The sequence below is a fragment of the Channa argus genome, chromosome 1, assembly GCF_033026475.1.
Source record: "Channa argus isolate prfri chromosome 1, Channa argus male v1.0, whole genome shotgun sequence".
NCBI classification, from domain to species: Eukaryota; Metazoa; Chordata; class Actinopteri; order Anabantiformes; family Channidae; genus Channa; species Channa argus.
This window is the reverse complement of record NC_090197.1, coordinates 19,556,231-19,575,353: the sequence shown is the minus strand read 5'-3', so window position 1 is coordinate 19,575,353 and position 19,123 is coordinate 19,556,231. Positions and strand designations below refer to the sequence as shown.

Below are 19,123 nucleotides of genomic sequence, written 5' to 3'. Positions count from 1 at the left end.
TGAACCCACTGCTGAGTTAAGGTAGCCTGAGGCCCTGTCCATCAGGCACAAAATACGTTCATAAAAGACAAAAGTCAAGTATTTTGCCAACAATCACCATGTGGCATCCAGGTTTTCCTTGTAAACAAAACTATTATTTTATTTTAACGTTTATTTTCAGTGTTTCTCACCAAAAGGCATTGGATGATTCTTTGAGGTTTAAGAAGTGTTTAAAGCACATTTGCAAAGCAGATTAAAAATAATAATAATAAAATCATGCATAGTTTTCCATAAATTCTCAAATAAAAGCATAAGCTGCGTGGCACCTAGCAGCTGGGGACAAAACGTACCTGTAGTCCACCACAACAGCTTATATGGCAGATTTTCTTTGAGGTATATTTCAGAAACCCAAAATCCATCAGTACAAGAGTCATTTTATACTCACCATGCTGCTGCTTTAAAACAGAAATGTCATACAATTCAAGTTCATCAATGTTACAGTACTGTCAACAAAACCTAACCTTCTCTTGAAATAAGTGCTGTGGAAATGGACAATATGCTGAATTTAACAAGACTGCAGGTAAACACGGGGAAAGGTTTCCGTTTAGATTAACTGTGGCACAGGGGAATTGACAAATAATGACTTGTCATTAACATAAGCCTCTTGCAAATAAAGGCCTGGTCCGTAGCAACTATTTCCATTTGTGGGAGATCCCTGTACGCTATCATCCAGTCTTCTACTTTCTACTTATTGAATTGTAAAACATTGAAAGACGTCCCTATTGCCACTTTTTGTATCAGTGTTAGAATCATGGCAATTAAGCAGTTCTGATTGCTTAAAAGACACAAACAAATAGACAAAAAAAAATCTACTCTATGTCCAATGTTCACAATATTGTATAATTCCATGTTGACACTTGTGGAATTCCAATTTCTATCTTAAATTTACTTGATTTTCTCTCTAACTGAGGGAGATACACTGTATGCTGAAATAAGAAATCCGATACATAATTATAAACATTTTCCTCAATGCTCAGGAGACTCATCATAATTAGTAATTCTACCTTCCACATTGAATCATCTGTTTTTTCAATATCTAAACATAAAACTATTATCCATTAGCATCATTACTCCTCTGTATAGCACATCCTGCTCTATGGAAACTACTCTCAAGCTTTATGCTCTCAAAAGTAAACTAGTCTTTTCAGAATTATCTTTTCCTTTGATGTCAGATGAAGCTATAGGCCTATTATTACCTGTGTGGGCTGGATCTTTACCTGGATGAATAAAAAGCAGTACCATAGTGTGCCTTCCTTCAGATGCTATTGATCTACAGGGGGCCGGTGGAAATTGGGCTACTGTTTGTTGAAGAAGGAGAGAAGGAAGGCGTGTTCGTAGGCAGAGAGAGAAGAGGAAAGCCAAGAGTGTAGGATTGACAGTAGGGACTTTGAATGTTGGGACTATGACAAGGAAGGCTAGAGAGTTGGTTGACATGATGCAGAGAGGTAAGGTGGATATACTGTGTGTTCAGGTGGAAAAGTAGCAAGGCTAGAAGCTTGGGAACAGAGTTCAGGTTGTTTTACCATGGGTCAGATAGGAAGAGAAATGGAGTAGGGGTTATCCTGAAAGAGGAGTTTGTGAGGAATGTTCTGGAGGTGCAAAGAGTAACAGACCGGTTGATGAGTCTGAAGGTGGAAATTAAAGATGTGATGATTGTTAGTGGTTGTGCCCCACAGGTAGGATGTGAGTTAGAAGAGAAGGAGAAGTTAGATGAAGTGATTCAGAGCCTCCCCAGAGATGAGAGAGTGGTGATTAGTGCAGATGTCAATGGACATGTAGGGAACAGAGGTGATGAGAATTTGATGGGCAGGTTTGGTCTTCAGGACAGGAACACAGAAGTATAGATGGTGGTAGACTTTGCAAAAAGAATGGAAATGGCTGTAGTGAACACTTTCTTCCAGAAGAAGCAGGAACATAGGGAGACAAAATAAGCACTCAGGTGGACTACATCTTATACCGATGTAGTAATCTGAAAGAGATCAGTGACTGCAAAGTATTGGTGGGGAGAGTGTAGCCACACAACACAGGATGGTGGTTTATAAAATGACTCTGGGGATGAGGAAGATGAAGAGGACTAAGGCAGAGCAGAGGATGAAGTGGTGGAAGTTGAAAAAGGAAGAATGTTGTGTAGTTTTCAGGGAGGAGCTGAGACAGACTCTGGGTGGTTTGGAGGTGCTTCCAGATGACTGGAAGCTGGAGCTAATGTGATCAGGGAGACAGGAAGGGGGGTACTTGGTGTGTCATCTGGAAAGAGTAAAGCGGACAAGGAGACTTGGTGGTGGAACAAGGAAGTTCAGGAGTGTATACAGAGAAAGAGGTTAGCTAAGAAGAAGTGGGAAACTGAGAGGACTGGAGATAGTAGACAGGATTACAGGGAGATGCAGTGTGAAGGTGATGGTAGAGGTGGCAAGGACTCGTATGCTAGGTTGGACACTAATGAGGGAGAGGTGGATTTGTACAGGTTGGCAAGACAAAGAAATAGAGGTGGGAAGGATGTGCAGCAGGTTAGCGTGATTAAAAATAATGATGGAAATGTATTGACAGGTGCCAGGAGTGTGATGGGAAGATGGAAGGAGAACTTTGAAGAGTTGATGAATGAGGAAAATGAAAAGGAACAAAGAGTAGTAGAGGTGACTGGTGTGGAGCAGGAAGTAGCAAAGATTAGTAAGAGTGAAGTGAGGAGGACGTTGAAAAGGATGAAGAGTGGAAAGGCAGTTGGTCCTGATGACATACCGTTGGAGGTATGGAAGTGTCTAGGAGAGGTGGAGTCAGTAGAGTTTTGACTAGTTTCTTTAACAAGATCTTGGAGAGTGAGAGGATGCACGAGGACTGAAGGAGAAGTGCACTGGTGCCAATTTTTAAAAACAAGCGAGATGTGCAGAGCTGAGGCAACTAAAGAGGAATAAATCTGATGAGCCAAACAATGAAGTTGCGGGAAATAGTAGTGGAAGCTAGGCTAAGGGCAGAGGTGAACATTTGTGAGCAGCAATATGGTTTCATGTCTAGAAAGAGTCCAACAGATGCAGTATTTGCATTTGAGGATGCTGATGGAGAAGTACAGAGAAAGTCATAGGGAGTTGCAGTGTGTCTTCGTAGATTTAGAGAAAGCGTATGACAGGGTACCGAGAGAGGAGCTGTGGTATTGTATGAGGAAGTCTGGAGTGGCAGAGAAGTGTGTTAGAGTGGTGCAGGACATGTATGAGAGCTGTAAGACCGTGGTGAGGTGGGCTGTAGGTGTGAGAGAGGAGTTCAAGGTGGAGGTGGGTCTGCATCAAGGATCAGCTCTGAGCCCCTTCTTGTTTGCTCTGGTGATGGACAGGCTGACAGATGAGGTTAGACAGAAATCTCCGTGGACTATTATGTTTGCGGGTGACATTGTGATTTGTAGTGAGAGCAAGGAGCAGGTGGAGGAAAATCTAGAGAGATGGAGGTCTCCTCTGGAAAACCTCTGTTGAGGTTCTCTTTGGGAGTGATGAGGATGGACAGGTGCAGGAATGAGGACATCAGAGGGACAGCTCATGTTAGATGTTTTGGAGATAAAGTCAGAGAGGTTTATACATGTTCAGAGGAGAAACTGTGAATATATCGGTAGAAGGATGCTGAGGTTGGAGCTGCCAGGCAGGAGGTCTAGAGGAAGACCAAAAAGGAGATTTATGGATGTACTGAGGGACGACATGAAGTTAGTTGGTGTGAGAGAAGAGGAAGCAGAGGACAGGGTTAGATGGAGGCACATGATTCCCTGTGGTGAACCCTGAAAGGGAACAGCCCAAAGGAAAAAAAGATTATGTGTATGCATAGTATGAAAACAATGGGGACTCATTAGTAAAAACATTGCTCCTAGCAGTGGTCAAAAACTCCAGGGTGCTTTGAACTGGAATTTGAGTTATTTGTCAGCACTAAGTAAACTGACTTTATGGTTGTGCAATTAATGCAACTACAATTAATTTGCAGCATGTAAATCCTCATATTGGCTAAGAGAGCTCCCTGTCTAAAGTTCCTGTCTTTGTACGGTTGTAAAACTAATGGCCTCACTGAACAGTGAACTCACTTTAATATGTCATTATATAATCATTCCTAGGAACAGGATAAGCAGTCACAGATAATGGATGGATGTACACCGCCACGAACGCCCTTTATGCATTGTAAATATACTACATTTCTTTCATATGTACTTCAAGCATACTGCACAGGCATTCTTCATTCTTGTTTGTTCAGGAGGTGACGTTGCAGCACTCGTAGTCCTCTTGTGCACTGATCCCTGGGAATAGCAGGACAAAACCCCACAGCAATAACTGATTGTTACAAAAGCTTTAGCCAAAAAAAAAAAAAGTGTGGTGTGGATTATCAGTGTGTGTATGCATGGAAAGTATAATCCTTCTTGTTTCTACTGTGTCTCTATTCAAAAGCCACAGTGGAACTCTTTGCATTGCTCCTTTGTTTGACTCAGCTATATTAAATTTTCAGGGCATTAAAAGACGCTAATCTCCCAGTGCTGTCTGGAACACGCAATAGCGTGTCCTGTCTATACTGTGAATATCACAAACAAAGGCAGCACTGACAGGAGTCTCCTGGTGGACACAGCCTCAGTCAAGTCGAAATGGGTTCCATCTTCTTCCAACTCATATCTGCTTACCCGTCTTTGTCTGTCTGAGTTACGTGTCAGCAGGGTTTTTCCTGAGGTCTCCAGTCGCACAACTAAATTACCCACAAACCTCTGGGAAAAATACCCAAGTGACACTTTTATCATGGTGACTCTTCTGCCATGAGTAACGTGAAAACCCCTTCCTTTTACTTGGTTATTGCGCATTTTGTCCCCAGGTCGGGCTCCATTTTCTTCCTCCTCCGACCTCTTGCTCATTTGACAAAGCTCCAGTTGGTGGCTTTTCTTCAGGGTGACTGATGGCAGCTCCATGGGCAGGTTCATCCACACTTAATTACCCACAAACCCCTCAGAGGGGAAATGGAGTGACTCTGGCATGCGCAGTGTCCTCTCCTCTTGTTCTTTCATCTCAGCATCGCTGACTGGACTGTTAAAACCAATCTATTGTGTCTGTTTCTACAATGTTACGTAACTGGGGGGAAATTCCACTTTTGAAGAGGATTGATATTAGCATAAATATTGCTCAAAGTTTATACATTTTAATGAAATAAGCACTTTGAGTTGACATTTCCCCCGTTGGTTATTCCAAGGCAACATAACTTCAAACCCAAAGAGCTGTTCCTTTTACATTTTCAGACAGACAAGCAGGACCTCTGATTGGTCACAGTTGAGCTTCAATGCCTCTGGGTAACAGAGTTTGTCATGCCCAACACCCAGAGTGATATTATGAAAACATAGAATTGTGAGTACACTGCAAATCAAGAAGGAGCCTAGTCGTTCTCATCCACAGATGCCCTCGAGGCAGCACGTGCGCACATACGAGACACCGAGATCAATTTGAAAATTTATTTTCATATAAAAAGACACTATGAAAACATTAGTGGGCTACTTTGTACAATCTTATGTATAAAAAGAACAGAAATGAGGGAGAAAAGGAACAGGGGGATTTTTTCTGTGTTAAATCAACTGGATTGTTGGATGGATGTAGCTGTTGGTTAACACCTACGCATCGAAAGCTGAAGGGTTGGAAGTGAAGGTGAGCATAGAAGGATTCGGAGCTGGCTTCCACGTAGAGTTACTCTGCAAATTTGTTTGTGTTTTGTATCTATTTATGGGCTGTTGAGTTTAGCAGGCTTCTAACACAAAAAGAAAACAAGATGACATAGTGCCACGGTAACAGCCGGTTGTCGTGTAAGCATCTGTATCACAGCAGAGTTTACAAGAAAAACCTTGTAATACAATGTTTGTGTTGGGGTTGCACGTTCAAATAATCAAACGCCTGTATCTCAGTCAATCAAACAGCATCTCACTAACCATTCTTGAAGAGAAAAAAAAAACTTAAAATTCAACCCTCATAGAACTCAAGAAGTGTTCATGAGCAAAATATGGAAAATCTCACTGATAGAAAAGTAGAAAAAAAACCCAATGTTATACTGCATTGAAACCACATAGTTAAATCTCTTTTTCTTTTTTCCCCTCCCTCCTTCCCGTATTCCTTCTTTCTGCAAATCCCATTTACAGTTACCATGGGAACAAGGCTTTGTGGAGAATTCATTTTTTAAAAATGTTCTGTTTTTTTTTAAGCAAAATGAACTAATTTGTGTGTGTAAAGGTCATATCTGTTTCACCTGAGACTGATGTTTTCCTCTGCTATGGACCAACATCCATTGACTGCAAGTGTGTGTATCCCCCAGTTTGCTGTTTGCTGCTATGGTCACACTGCACAGCAGCTCTGGATCTTAAGCTTTGCTGAAGGTCCACTGAATGTGACCTTAGCTTGGCAACTTGAGGCTGAACCTATCTGGCTCCTCTGAGGGGGGGGCTGTAGGCTTGCCCATCAGCTGATTAGCGTGAAAGGTTAGCAGGGTCGCACTCTTGTCTCGCCATCTGCGCTGCACTACTACCGCTGCACTACTAGCGATCTTTAAACAGATGGTTTGAGGGCTGCATTGGAAAATGTCAGGACAAATCGCCATCCCCGGATAATTACTGTTTTGAGCACTCCCTGTTCTTAATCTGCATCTCTGCCTGCCTCTAGCTTTCTCACTATATACTTTTGGATCGTTTTTTTTTTTTTCTCTTGCACATTTCTTCCCTAGTAAATTGTTTCTCATCTCTTTCTCCAGACTGTTAGATTAATGGAAGCTGCTTTGAACATAGACAGAAACGTTATCGAGCCATCTATTGAATTCATCCTGCACTCTGACTCTCTCTCTCTCTCTGTCGGTGTGTGGAGAACTGACGTGCTAATGTAGCAACAGCAGGAAATTGGTCATCCTCTTGTAGCGACTGAAGTACGGATGTAGAATATCAAGCAGGAAGCATCACCACTGGCATTTTTCTTACTCTTGCCACTTTAGTCTCTCGCCTTATAACTGACGTGACTCCCTCTTTGTCTTTCTCTTTCACTCACTGTTACTGCAGCTGCTTTGCTCACAAGTGAAGGATACAATCACACGGAGAGGGATCTGTGTGAATTAGGAATTATACATCTGGCCTCAGTGCTGACATTGGGATTTCATGGCTCCTGGTAGCTTGACGCTGGGTGGGCAGAACAGGCCACACAGATGCAAAAACAGGATAAGAGCAAAGTATGGTGTGTGTTGGTTTGAGTTCAGGTGACAAGAAGACATTTTGGCTCAGGTGATGTCTACTTTCACACATTATTTGATTGAAAAACCTCATTAACTAACCTGATCAATTCTTCTAAGCAGCTGCTTATGTTTCTGAAGAATGAGAGATGCTAAAAAGATTCCATTTGGGATGAAATCACTGAGATTTTCTCACTTTATGGCATTACTAAGAATGGATTTAGACGGTTTAAAGGCTTTTATCTTGAAGCAGTGGGGGGGGAAAAAACTCAGATGAAGATCACCATCCTTCTTTCCCCGTATGGGTGGATAACATGCGGCGCACATTACCTCAGAAAGCAAGCTCGCATTTATGTGCTGTGGTTGTATTAAATTATTTGTTGAAAGTTCCACATGGGTTAATTCTCACAGGAAATGAAAAAAATAAAATTAAATAAAGAAACAGCACATGCACAAACAAAAACAATCAATACTTCTTGGCCGTACACAACTCAGTTGGTAGTTTGTTTTAGTTGTTTTTTTTTTCTCATTAAAAGTTTAAACAATAGGGTGGAATTTTTTTTTAAACTAAAGAATAGAAAATACACATAAAAGGGGAATATTGATAAGGTTTACACAGAGTATGTGAGAAGAATGGATGGATAGGATTGTTCAACGGGAACCTGGGGGAAAAGAAAAAAAAACAAAACACGGAGAGGATGGCACTTATCAACGAGCAGCTCTTTCCCTGTCCCCCACCCCGATCCATCCAGATGATGAAAAAAAAAAAAAAGACCAAGAGATTGAATGGTTTCGTCATCCATTAGAAGGGAAAAGGAAATAAATGAAAGCAGGGTGCCTAGGGGGGGCTACCAGTGAGAAACCTCAGCGAGATTATTTTCCCTTTTCTATAAAAAGAACTCAATGGTGCAGAAATATTCTTCTTCTTTTTTTTATCCCCCCCCCCAAATCATCAAACAATTGAAAGACATTTTCTTTTTTTTCCAGAATAAAATCAAGACATTTTTCTCAGAAATAAGTTTTTCATAGTTTTTTCTTTTTTAAGTTCATTTAAAAACTTTCCTCAGTCACAGACGTGTCAAGCTCCTGTTCTTTCTTTTCAATAGTCTTTGCGAAAATATAGAGTAGAACAGTCTTCTTTCCATGTCTGTCCACTGTAGCAGTAAACAAATAGAGTATGGGATCTGATAGAGCACATTGCAGGAGACTGGGAGGAGTGTGTGAGCCCCCCCCCCACCCAAATAAAAGCATGTACTTATGTATAGCTTTTCAGAAGTTCGGTATCGTGGTGTGCATCTGTATGTCAGCATAAGCATGTGTGATTTTAGGTGAGTGCGTGTATCTCTGCGTTTCTTCACACTTCAGTCTGGAAGTCTCCCTCAGATGAGTCGGGTGTATTAGCAGAGGAGGAGTCCCAGTTCTTATTGTGCAGCTCCATGCGGTCCTTTTGCTCTCCGGGCACAATGGACAGCTCAGGGGTCATGGTTTTGAAGCTGTCCCAGGAGCTCTGGTCCTCCGGGGTTGACTTGTCCTGAAAGAAAAAGGAGGACAAGGAAAGAAAAAACAGTTATGATTAGGCTATGATAGTAGCAGCTGAAATACTGTGTGCTGTTAGCCACAAGCAGAGATGAGACCACCAGGCTACAGAGAGCTTGCTTACTTCCTTCATTTTCAAACTTCAGCCTCAGCCTACATGACTCATGTACCACCTGAGACAATTGTCACAGTCCAAGTAGTTGTCTATTCAAATAGTTTATCATATGGGTTGGTACTTCCTAAAACCTGTAAATGGACTTGAATGTGAAAAACTGCTAGAGTTCCCTTTTAGATATTTGCAGGTGGTTTTATGCTTACATACTGCACATTATTAACTTTTATATCAATCAAATTTTAACCAAAATAACAGGAACAAATTGATGGGGAACTGGGGCCATATGCCCCTTAGTGGTTTAATGCAGCCCTGACTTGCCGCTTCCATTTTGAACTGTAATACAACCACAGGTTTGCTTACAGTTTCCCTGCACAGTGACTGATGATTATAGACATCTCAGTGCACTTACTTCCACTTTTATCCCCAAATATAGTGGATTATAATAATCTTGTTAAAGTCTCATACGTTTGTTTGTAAAATGTCTGATCATCTGGTCGCTCGTTTTTCTTGCCATGTCGAGCTTTATGGCTTTCATTCCTAAATTTCAGCAATTTCCTTTTTTTAGTACCAGAACAGACAGAAATGCTGGCCAACACTATAGGAGTAAGATCCAAGCTGTGATAATGAGCATTTTCCCAATAAAAAGCAGTATCTGGAAACAATTTCACAAGGCCAAAAGGTAGTTTTGGCCTTTATGCAGACTTGGAGTTCGATACATTACCATTTGCACTCAGACAGGCTAAATATAATTTCATAAATGAATCAAACATCAAAAGTGGGGCAACCCCTATTTAGTGCCATTTGTTAGAAGTACAATACAAACCCTTAGTGAAAGGCATCTTCTCATCATGTCAGAAAATACTGTCCTATCTCATTTCCCACCTCTCCATACACAGTAACATTTCAAATTGACGGATTAAAGCATGAACCCCTCTAGGCCTGTGTCCACGAGTTCTGCATATGGTCCACAAACGTCCCCACCCTGCATTTAAAATACATGCTGAGGGATTAGCTAAAAAGTGGGATTAGACGTAGTATTATGCATCAGATAAGGGCTATTATTCAAATCAGACTTGTTATTTCACAGAGATAAGGATTTCACAGATATGAGGTGGGAAAAGACATGAGGGAGAGCTAGAACAGGTGATTCCTGGTTGAGCAAAATAAATACAAAAACAATTTTTTAAAAATTAGACAGACTGCTTGTGGTGAGTTTCACAGACACAGTGGACCCAGCTGCAGCAGAGCCTTTTAGACTTCATTTGGCTAATTATTCATTCATTCAGAAGGTGAATGCTGAATATTTTTCAAAATTTCCAGTGTATTTAGCAGCACAACATACCTGAAGTTGAGTTCTTTGAAAAGTGAGTTTGAGAGAAAATTCTGTGAAATTACTAGAAGTGCTTACCCCTACATCTGTGCCCGTTTGTACATGCTTGGTGAAAACCATTAAATTCGAGAGCACTCGCAAATCTGATCTTCACATCTATCTCAAAGCAACTCATATGCTGGTTCTCCTTCGCCTTCTTGGATTCTGGTTTCTCTAGAATTTTTCTTTCCCCACAACCTCGCCTTTCCTTCATTGCAGTAACTCTTCTAAAGTGCTCACATGGAATTCACTTTGAGCTATTCACACCCTCAATCCCTGTCTATCTTTTTATCTCAGATACACACACATACACACACACACACACACAACTCACTGATCTTTAATAGCGCAGAACTCCCTTCCCTTCTTGCTGTGTGATGATTGTCGCCAAAGCGCTAGGGGGCAATATCTGCCTGATTATCATTCTCCCTGCGTCACAGCCTGACAGTTGGTAAAATGAATACAAAAGGCATAATCTGGGAGCCAATTTGCATGCTAAATGCTGGCGAAGGAACATTTTGTAATGCAGCAGTGTGGGTAATGCTGCAGTTAAGCCCAACTTTATCCCTGGGAGACTGGGCTAACGCGATTGTGCTGCTACTGCGTGTGTACCCATTCCCTTTAGCCATCTCTTCCTGCATCCATTCCCTCCTTGCCCCAAAGCCCAGTCTCATCCCTAACTTTCTCTGCAAGAAGCCCCTCTACTTACACTCGACGAGTTCCTTTCACCTCCGGCAGACGAAATGCTCCATCGCTTTTCCCTCTGTGGTGATGAAATGGGAGGGAGAAGAGACAAGGGTGGGGAGTGGGGGTGACGAGAGAGAGAAAGAGAGGAAAGAAGACAGAGAGAGAAGAAGAGGAGGAATCACAGTCACTGACAACTCTGCCTGAAACAACATTGTTCCCACACCTTCAGCAGGTGAACAGGCAGTTGTTGCTTTGTGCTTACACCTCACCCTTTCTGCCTCTCTCTCCATCTCGCAATCCTCCTCACCAGCTCTCTCACGAGACAAAAGAACACGTGCACACATTTAAAACATGCACACACAAAGAGAAACAGTGCAGACAATGATCTAATGTGCATGGCTATACGCACATAATCGAACTGTATTTGAACACGCTGTATTTTTACCATCCTGACCTGTTAGAGGAGCTTTGAGGAAAACCGAGGAAGCGAGGACAGAGCGGGTGAAGAATTCTACATGCTCGTCACTAACAGCAACCTACTACAAAAGGGATAAAAGAAAGAACGGCATGTGGGCGTAAAGTAATCTGATTCTAAATGCCGTAACAGTGAATCTACTGTGCAGTGCTGGAGGCTTTGGAGCCCATGTTTTCTAAATAATGTTGACAGGGGATAACTAATCTGGTTGTTAGTGCATGGAAATGCTATCTACACTATCTGCATTATTGATTTTATACTGTATGTGTTAACACAACACATAAAGTAGTTAATGCAGGGCTATAAAGTGGACACTGCTGACTCTGTATGTTCTGCCTCTGGCTTGAACACATAAACTTTACTTCCATGGCTGTGTCTCTTTAGTGTTATCTACCATGTTTGGTTTTTATGCTTCTTCTCTTTTTATGCATACAGCATCTTGCTTTTCTATGGAAGGTGTAATGTCATTTTTTTCCTTCACAGCATGTACTGCCGCTCTTAAGTAACAGGTGTTTTCCTGGTGGCCATGTGTTGTGTACGATTGAAGTTCTGTTGGAAGTTTTGTTGAGTGACCAGCAGCTCAATGCAGTTTTGTGTGTGTGTGTGTGTGTGTGTGTGTGTGTGTTATATGGGGATATGTTGGGGACTGAATATACTAGACTCCCAGTCTGCTTCGTATCTGTGCCCAAACGTATTCCTTAGAGTGACTGAAACAACTAGGCAAATATTGACTGCGTTGACTGTAGCTTTCTACTTTGCTACAAGTTTTTCAGGTTAGTGTACAAAAGTTTTTGTAGCACACGGTTTTAAGCTTATGTCCTTCTTATCGCTAATAAGTACCACATTAAAATGCACATCATTTTTATAGGTAAGCTGTTTATGCTTTTCAATGTGTGACTGTGAGTTTTAAGAATAAGACTTTAAAATTTACCCCTTCAGTGGCCGGAAACCTCTCCAGGGTTTAGCACGTTTTGCTGTCACAATTTACAGTCATATGCTACTGTATGTTAAAGTTAAAGTTAAAGTTAAATTAGCCTAAATGTTGGAAATATTACTCAGCAGAAGAATCTTTTAGCTCTAACCCTCACGCTGACGCCTTTGTGCCTACAGTAAACCTAGCCAAACCCCTATCTTTACATACTTGTAATTCAGTGTTTCTTAACCGTTTAGGACAAAAAAACCAAAAAAAAACCCAACAACTTTTCAACAGCCAACCACTTGACAAATTCAACAGATGCCTGTCTCCCTATGTGGAGGTGGTATTTCAGCTAATGCTACTCTTGGTCAAGTGAGAGGGTACAAAGGGCTTAAATGGTGTCAAGGTTGGGAGACTTTAACTGGTCATAAAGTCATAAAGTGTATAGCTCATGGTATGTAAAACAATCACTTGTTCAAACGTTGAATTTAGCTACTTGACCAGTTGCACTGTGGTTAATAAGAAGCACTTTACACAAAGCAATGTTTCTCTCTGTCATCTGATGTCACTTTGTTTTGCAAAAAAATCAGGCTTATGAACCTGGCTGACATCTATGATAAAGTAGAATCACGTAACATTAAATGCTGTGCATGTAAAAGTAATGTAAATTTACTGTCAGTCATATATCTTCTGTGCTGCCACCAAAAGGTAAGTTGAAGTAAGTTGAATAATGTTGGCAGCCACTCATCTAAATCTTCCTCTGGATGTTCACTAAAAAGTTATCACTGTATTAAAGTTACTGTATCTGTCAAACCCAGTGCACAGTGTTTTACTCAAAGTGTGAGTGAAAACTGCTTTTGATTCACTTGCTGCTCTGCTCCCCTTGAAATAGATCACACCTCAAACCATTGTAACTATAGCTCAAGATGCTTGAAAGTAAAAATGCAGAAAAATTAAATCTTACTAATATTCAAATGACAAATATTGACTATAATGACTAAAACTCAACCCTCAGTATGTTTTTTTTTCTCCCACGAAAATCATTGTGTACATGGGCAGTGTCAACCATGTTAACAACTCACCCACTGTGCTCTACTGTGGCTTTTTAAATGGATTCATTGCAGTGGAGTATAAAGTACTTTCTCTTCTCTGTTATTTTGTTTTTACCTAACGGCCCAACACTACATGTTTTGTGCAATCTACACTACATTCAGAGAGAAGATGTATACAAGCTGCAAGCATGACAAAGCAAAGTGAAGAAAACAGTTTGTAGGGATTCAGTGGGAAAATACATACAGAACTAGAAAAAAGATGCTACTGCACAAACATCTAAAGCCATCTCAAGAAGCCTCTGCTACAGTGTTGGTGGATGAGGCCCACTCTCTGCCACTCAGAGTACCCCTCATTTGGACCATGGAATGGAAATCATGTCAGGGTGTGGGTGAGCAATGTGACAGGCTGTCTTTAGGAGATGATGGGGGAGGACAGGTGGTTGCGGGTAAGCTGGTTAACTTTACCTTTGTTGACTTGGGTGCCCATGGTTCTGCTGACTGTCTGGCTACATTCAAACTGGGACATGACAACAAGCATGAAACACCAGGCTCAGTCAGCCAACAAAGGAAATAAAACAGAAAAATCAATAAAATGTAGCAGTAAGGCAAAGAACAAACATTAAGTGAATGTAGGGTTCACACTGTAAAATAAAAAAAAGCTAAATAATATTAAACATGAATAAAATGGGAGCAACATCAAACAATGCAGGAGTAGATTGAGTGGATAGCAGGGCATGAGTGGATTGTTGGCTGTCAGTGGGCTTTGGGTGACTGAACCAAAACTGGACTATTTCACCATTTCTATGTGCGTTTGTTTCGTTATATCACCATGATAATGATTGGAATGAATCACAGATTTAAGGCAGGTATAATTTATTATTATATTATATTATATTTTATTAAACTTGTTATAGCAGTCTTTAGCAACCTTTACCTCTCAGCTGTGAAAGAATCAGTGTCACACTTAATAGGGGCCTTCAAAAGAGTCAAACATGTAGAATGTAGGGCAAATAAGTTCTATTAGTGCAACATGCTGCAAACAAATGAGCAATCAGACACACTTACTTCGCTGCTGCCTGGGCCCATGCAGTGCAGCACAATGCAATCCAAGACCAGGGTTCCTATATTAAAAACAGTTTCAGCTAGCGATTTGGCCCCTTTTCACCTCCCTTTAATTGGCCCAAGGACACTAAATGAGCTAAATTAGTATTGTGCCTCTTGGTGCACGAAGCCAGTGTTAGGCTTGTTCCGGCTGGGCTAACCGTCCCCTCATTAGGAGCCACTGATAGAGCCAGTGTACTAAAGCTACACTCCACCAGTCTTCAGTTTTCATGGGCAATTTGTGTGGAAGGATGAAAACAGTTGATGAGTTTATACTCGGCGCGGAGAAGGGGGCAAGGAAATAATTAAAAACAAGCTAATGAGAGGAATTAATTATTCAATTAATGCCTCAAACGTGCCACCGAGGGCTGAGTTTGGAGGGAGAAATGGGTAAATGAGGGAGACTGCAAGAGAGAAAATGTCAAGTCGTGAGGACGAATGGAGGGGAGAATGAGATATGAAGAGGAAGAAGAGGGGAGGACTTGCTTTATTGCTAGAATGTGAAATTGAAGCCCCTTAGCTTAATGCCAGCAAATTGACTATCAAGACCTACGGGGTTTGAAAGTGCAGGCAAATTGCCCTCACTGAATCAACAAAAATTGAGTCTTTGTCATTTAAAATTATACATCTTCATTGTATATAAGACATCCTTAAACCATACACATTACCTTGGCTAAATTTCCCTACAATGTCTTGGAAACATTGTTAGAATATCAATAACAGTCCCTAATGTTAACTGTGTATGAATAAAGAGGGCACCTCGGGCTGCCCCTCTCTTTTATGGTGCTGGCTAATGGAAGTGCCATATTACACTATACTACAATATGTATAGGTCCCCTAATAGATTAGGATTTCATTGTAGGAATTACCCACATGGCCACAGACTGAATAGCAAATACATCTTTTATAACGGGAAACTTGTTCACCATCCCTGATCTAGCATGAGTGAGATCACAACAGAGTATAGTACTTGTTTCCTTTGTCTTTTTCCGCATCCCACCACATTCAGCACAACTTCTCATGTCGATGTGGAGTAGGAAGCCAAGCACGCTTCATTTAATCAAAAACACAGCAGACAACAGGATAGAAATCTATCCCATTTGAGAGCTGAAACATGCATCAGGGAGGCCATTATGCAGAGCAAACCCTCTCTTTCTCACATACACCTTCAACCTCACACACAGAGAGGCACAACACTGCATCATTGGGCACTGCATGCAAATTTGTGTTATGACCTCCTGAACCCTGTAGAGAGGATAGAAAATGACAGGCTAACCCCACAATGACGGAGGCCAAGAAGCTGTTCTAAAACTAAACATTAGTGCAGACACTAATGCTAGAGCATAGTGTGTTGTATCCACAGTGCATCCGTGCTGTCTTTCAATAACCCCACTGACTCCATTTATATCATGTCTCCATTTTGGTCGACAAAAGAAATGGATGCCATGCCTTAGAAGCCATCTTGCCTTGCCAAAGCACCCAGTGTACTTAAAAACAGTAGGGTTGGAATTAGTGTCTGTCATTAGCTTTAATGTGAATCCCACTTTTTATCTAGTTTAACGGAGTATAATCCAAGTGTTACTTCGACAGATATTATTCTCTTAATGGCGCTAGCACCGTTAATATATCTACGAAAAAACCTGTTTAAAGTCAGCCACTGTTGTCGCAATTCAAACAAAGCTAAATAATGGTAAAAGACGCTAATATAAGCCCACAGTGACCACCGTAACTCTTGTAGCCGCTTTTCAGTATGCAAATGGGTTGCAATGCAAAATGTGCAATAGATGTCTGAAACCAGTGGCAGCAATATATGTTTGTGTCACAGCCTGCAAATGACCTTTGTCAGCCATAGTCTAACACTTAGGCATTTTGCCAAATAGAATTTAAAGGTCATGTAAATGTTTGTCAAAAAATAGCAACAGAGTATGTAGCAAAGGGCACGATGAACATTTATTCTCAAACTGCAGGAATAGCTCTGCTAGCCTCAGCAACCTAATGGACAAAAAAAGACAAGGTGATTTTCAACATTGATGTTAATGGGGATTCTTGTAATGTAGTGTCACCCTCCTCCTTCTTCCTGGTCACGTCTTTCCCCTTTGGTATCATCTATTAAAAGTAACACTGAGTCACAACGTAATTGTCTCTAGGTAAACATAGGCATTAACACTGACAGGGCAACATGGAGTTAACACAAGTGCGAGGGGGCAGTGTGAAGAGAGGAGGAAAGACAAGAAAAGCATGAAAGCAAGAGATTGAAGTATGTCTTCTATCTGTGATGGCACATGTTATACTCAAGACCACTTTAAGCCCACTGCACTTACACAGAAAATTGGATAAGATGTGAAAGTAGGGGGAAAAAGTACCCATGCTTGTGTGTGTGTGGGAAAAGTTTCTGATATCCACTCATCTCCTCAAAACTGGCAACACAGAGATCCTACCTTTCCAGAGAGGCAAAAATGGATCAAGTATCTTCTGATCCCAGGCCTTTGTGGTATTCCGTAAAGTCATCAGAACTCATGCAAAGTGCTTTATGTTTGGGCCTTTTCAGTGTCGAGGAGCTAGTTTACGCACAGAATATCTGTAGCCTATAAGGCGATTACAGATGGTCTGATCAGATCATTGTCTTTATAAACTTATTTATGTCCTGATTAGGGTGTTAAGATCACAAGCTTTAACTTTGCTTTAATAATGACTGTAGGGATCATCACGCAACACACTGTGTACTACAATAATGAAAACAAACAAAACAACATAATTCCATCAAATGTTTGTTGTAACCAGGAAAAGTCCAGTCTTGCATCAGACCACCTTACAAATCCATCGCTCTGAGATTCCAGTTGTATATTTTGCCAAGACTTTGTATGATAGTTTGATGCAGGAGGGCAGTTATCACCCACTATGTGAATACTGAAGGACAAAGGGTATAAACTGAACCTTTACACAACCACACCACTTCACTACGAGGCAGCACTGACAGATGATAGATAAGCAGCTACATAGCATAAACTTACAGTTTGACACTGTTGTACTGGAAAATTACTAAAATGGCACTTTTGTGTTTCATATGTGCACAAGAAAGTAAAGATTTGACTGAAATACCATATTCTGTATTGGCCGTTTGCTAGACCCCACCTTTCCCTTGATTTCTAACAGACAAAATCTAATTTCAAAATTTTCAGTCTGCAGATTTTACATAGTTCATTTAATGACTAATGTTAACTCCATGAGTTGGCTGGTTACACTTACTCTAGGTGCAAAAGTTTGCATCCCCTTATTTTTAAATTTCAGAAAGTGTAAAACATTTTTAATTACATTTTTAAAATTAGATGTTAATTAATAGAGTTAGGTCTGCATCCCATTATATTAAAATACCATGTAAGGGGATGTAAATTTAACAGTAAACATTCGATAATGACAATGCATTTTCAGCTGTTCATTTATCATCAAGGAAGAAAAATGGTAGTAAAATAATGAAAATTAGAGTGGTGTAAAGCTTGCATACCCCTTGATAAATTAATTAAAAACTGACTCTAACCATAACTAATTAATTTCTGATGAAATACAGATTGTGCTAGCTGAATGGACAATAAAATATTACGTTGAAGAAAAAGCTTTACTCCTGTTGACATTTCAAAATAAAATGAATGCAAGGTTTTGCACCATGTCATTTAGATACCTTTTTGATTCATTTTTCCAGCAGAATATTTCACATGCAATTTGCAAGAGCTGACTCAACAAAACCTCCCTAAAAGTGCAGAACTAAGCTGCTGACATTAGCCTGTCACTGCATCTAGTACCAGCTTCCAAAGTTAAGAAACACTCGTGAACTGAGTTAATTCACAATTACTACTCTTTATGACTAATGGAGGTAATTAATTATCTACTACGTGGTCTTGGAGGTATTGCTTGATTAGACATTAGAGCTATAGCAATTGCAACTTCCATTAGGGCAGGTACACACATCACTTAACCCTGTTCTCACACTTTCCCTACGGGTTTTTTTCCACTGATGCTACATGTAGTATTATGCTGTCTCTGCATAGGATTTACTGGACAGTCAACTGTCTGGGGGAGGGGTTTAACCAACGGTCAGTTGTATGTGAAATGTACAGATTTGGGACACAGAATGTACAGTGGCAAACTATGAGATACATACAGTGACATGTAATGCATCAACTCACTGGCCTAATTTAGAGTGAGTAAGTGGGGCTCTACCACACAAGGTTTATGTGGGGTTTAGCATGTCTTACGTTGACTTTCCTTGTAAACGAGGGATGCTCTGCGGACTAGCGATGGCTCAGTGTTGTGCCTTGGTGGTGGTGGAGGGGGAACCTGTGATGGATGAACACCGGCCACGGATAGGGAGTTATTGTTATTTAGGTTGAAAAAGTGTTTAGGCACTTTAAAGGAGAGAGAGGCCTGCAAAAGTTAGGGGGTTAATGAGTTTTCATGATATCATTGCATGACATAGCTGACTCATTATAAGGCACGTAAAAAGAGTGACGGGTCTTCTAGTAGTTTTATCTCAAATTTGCCTGCATCCTTCATCATTATAAAGTAAAAGGCTCAGTTTGGTAGTCAACTGGCCACATTTATGTTTGCAGTTACGCCACAGTACTCATGCGGTTTATGTAAAAATCAC

The 19,123-nt window shown here is 40.8% G+C and overlaps 1 protein-coding gene across 31 annotated transcripts in view; it reads right to left on the bottom strand.

The window, feature by feature from the left end:
- Positions 1–5,471: 5,471 nt before the first annotated feature.
- Positions 5,472–19,123, bottom strand: part of adgrb2 (adhesion G protein-coupled receptor B2) — a 217,436-nt gene continuing 203,784 nt past the window's right edge. For 14 of the 31 annotated variants that reach the window (XM_067505169.1, XM_067505144.1, XM_067505135.1 and 11 more), the window contains 2 exons: positions 10,960–11,013; positions 5,472–8,761 (listed from right to left, as the gene is read on the bottom strand). In XM_067505169.1, the coding sequence (XP_067361270.1) occupies positions 8,585–8,761; positions 10,960–11,013 (231 nt within the window). In that variant the 3' untranslated portion in view covers positions 5,472–8,584. Of the gene's footprint in view, positions 8,762–10,959; positions 11,252–11,391; positions 18,814–19,123 lie in introns of those variants that run through there. The other 17 variants (XM_067505178.1, XM_067505202.1, XM_067505337.1 and 14 more) reach the window with 14 other exon arrangements.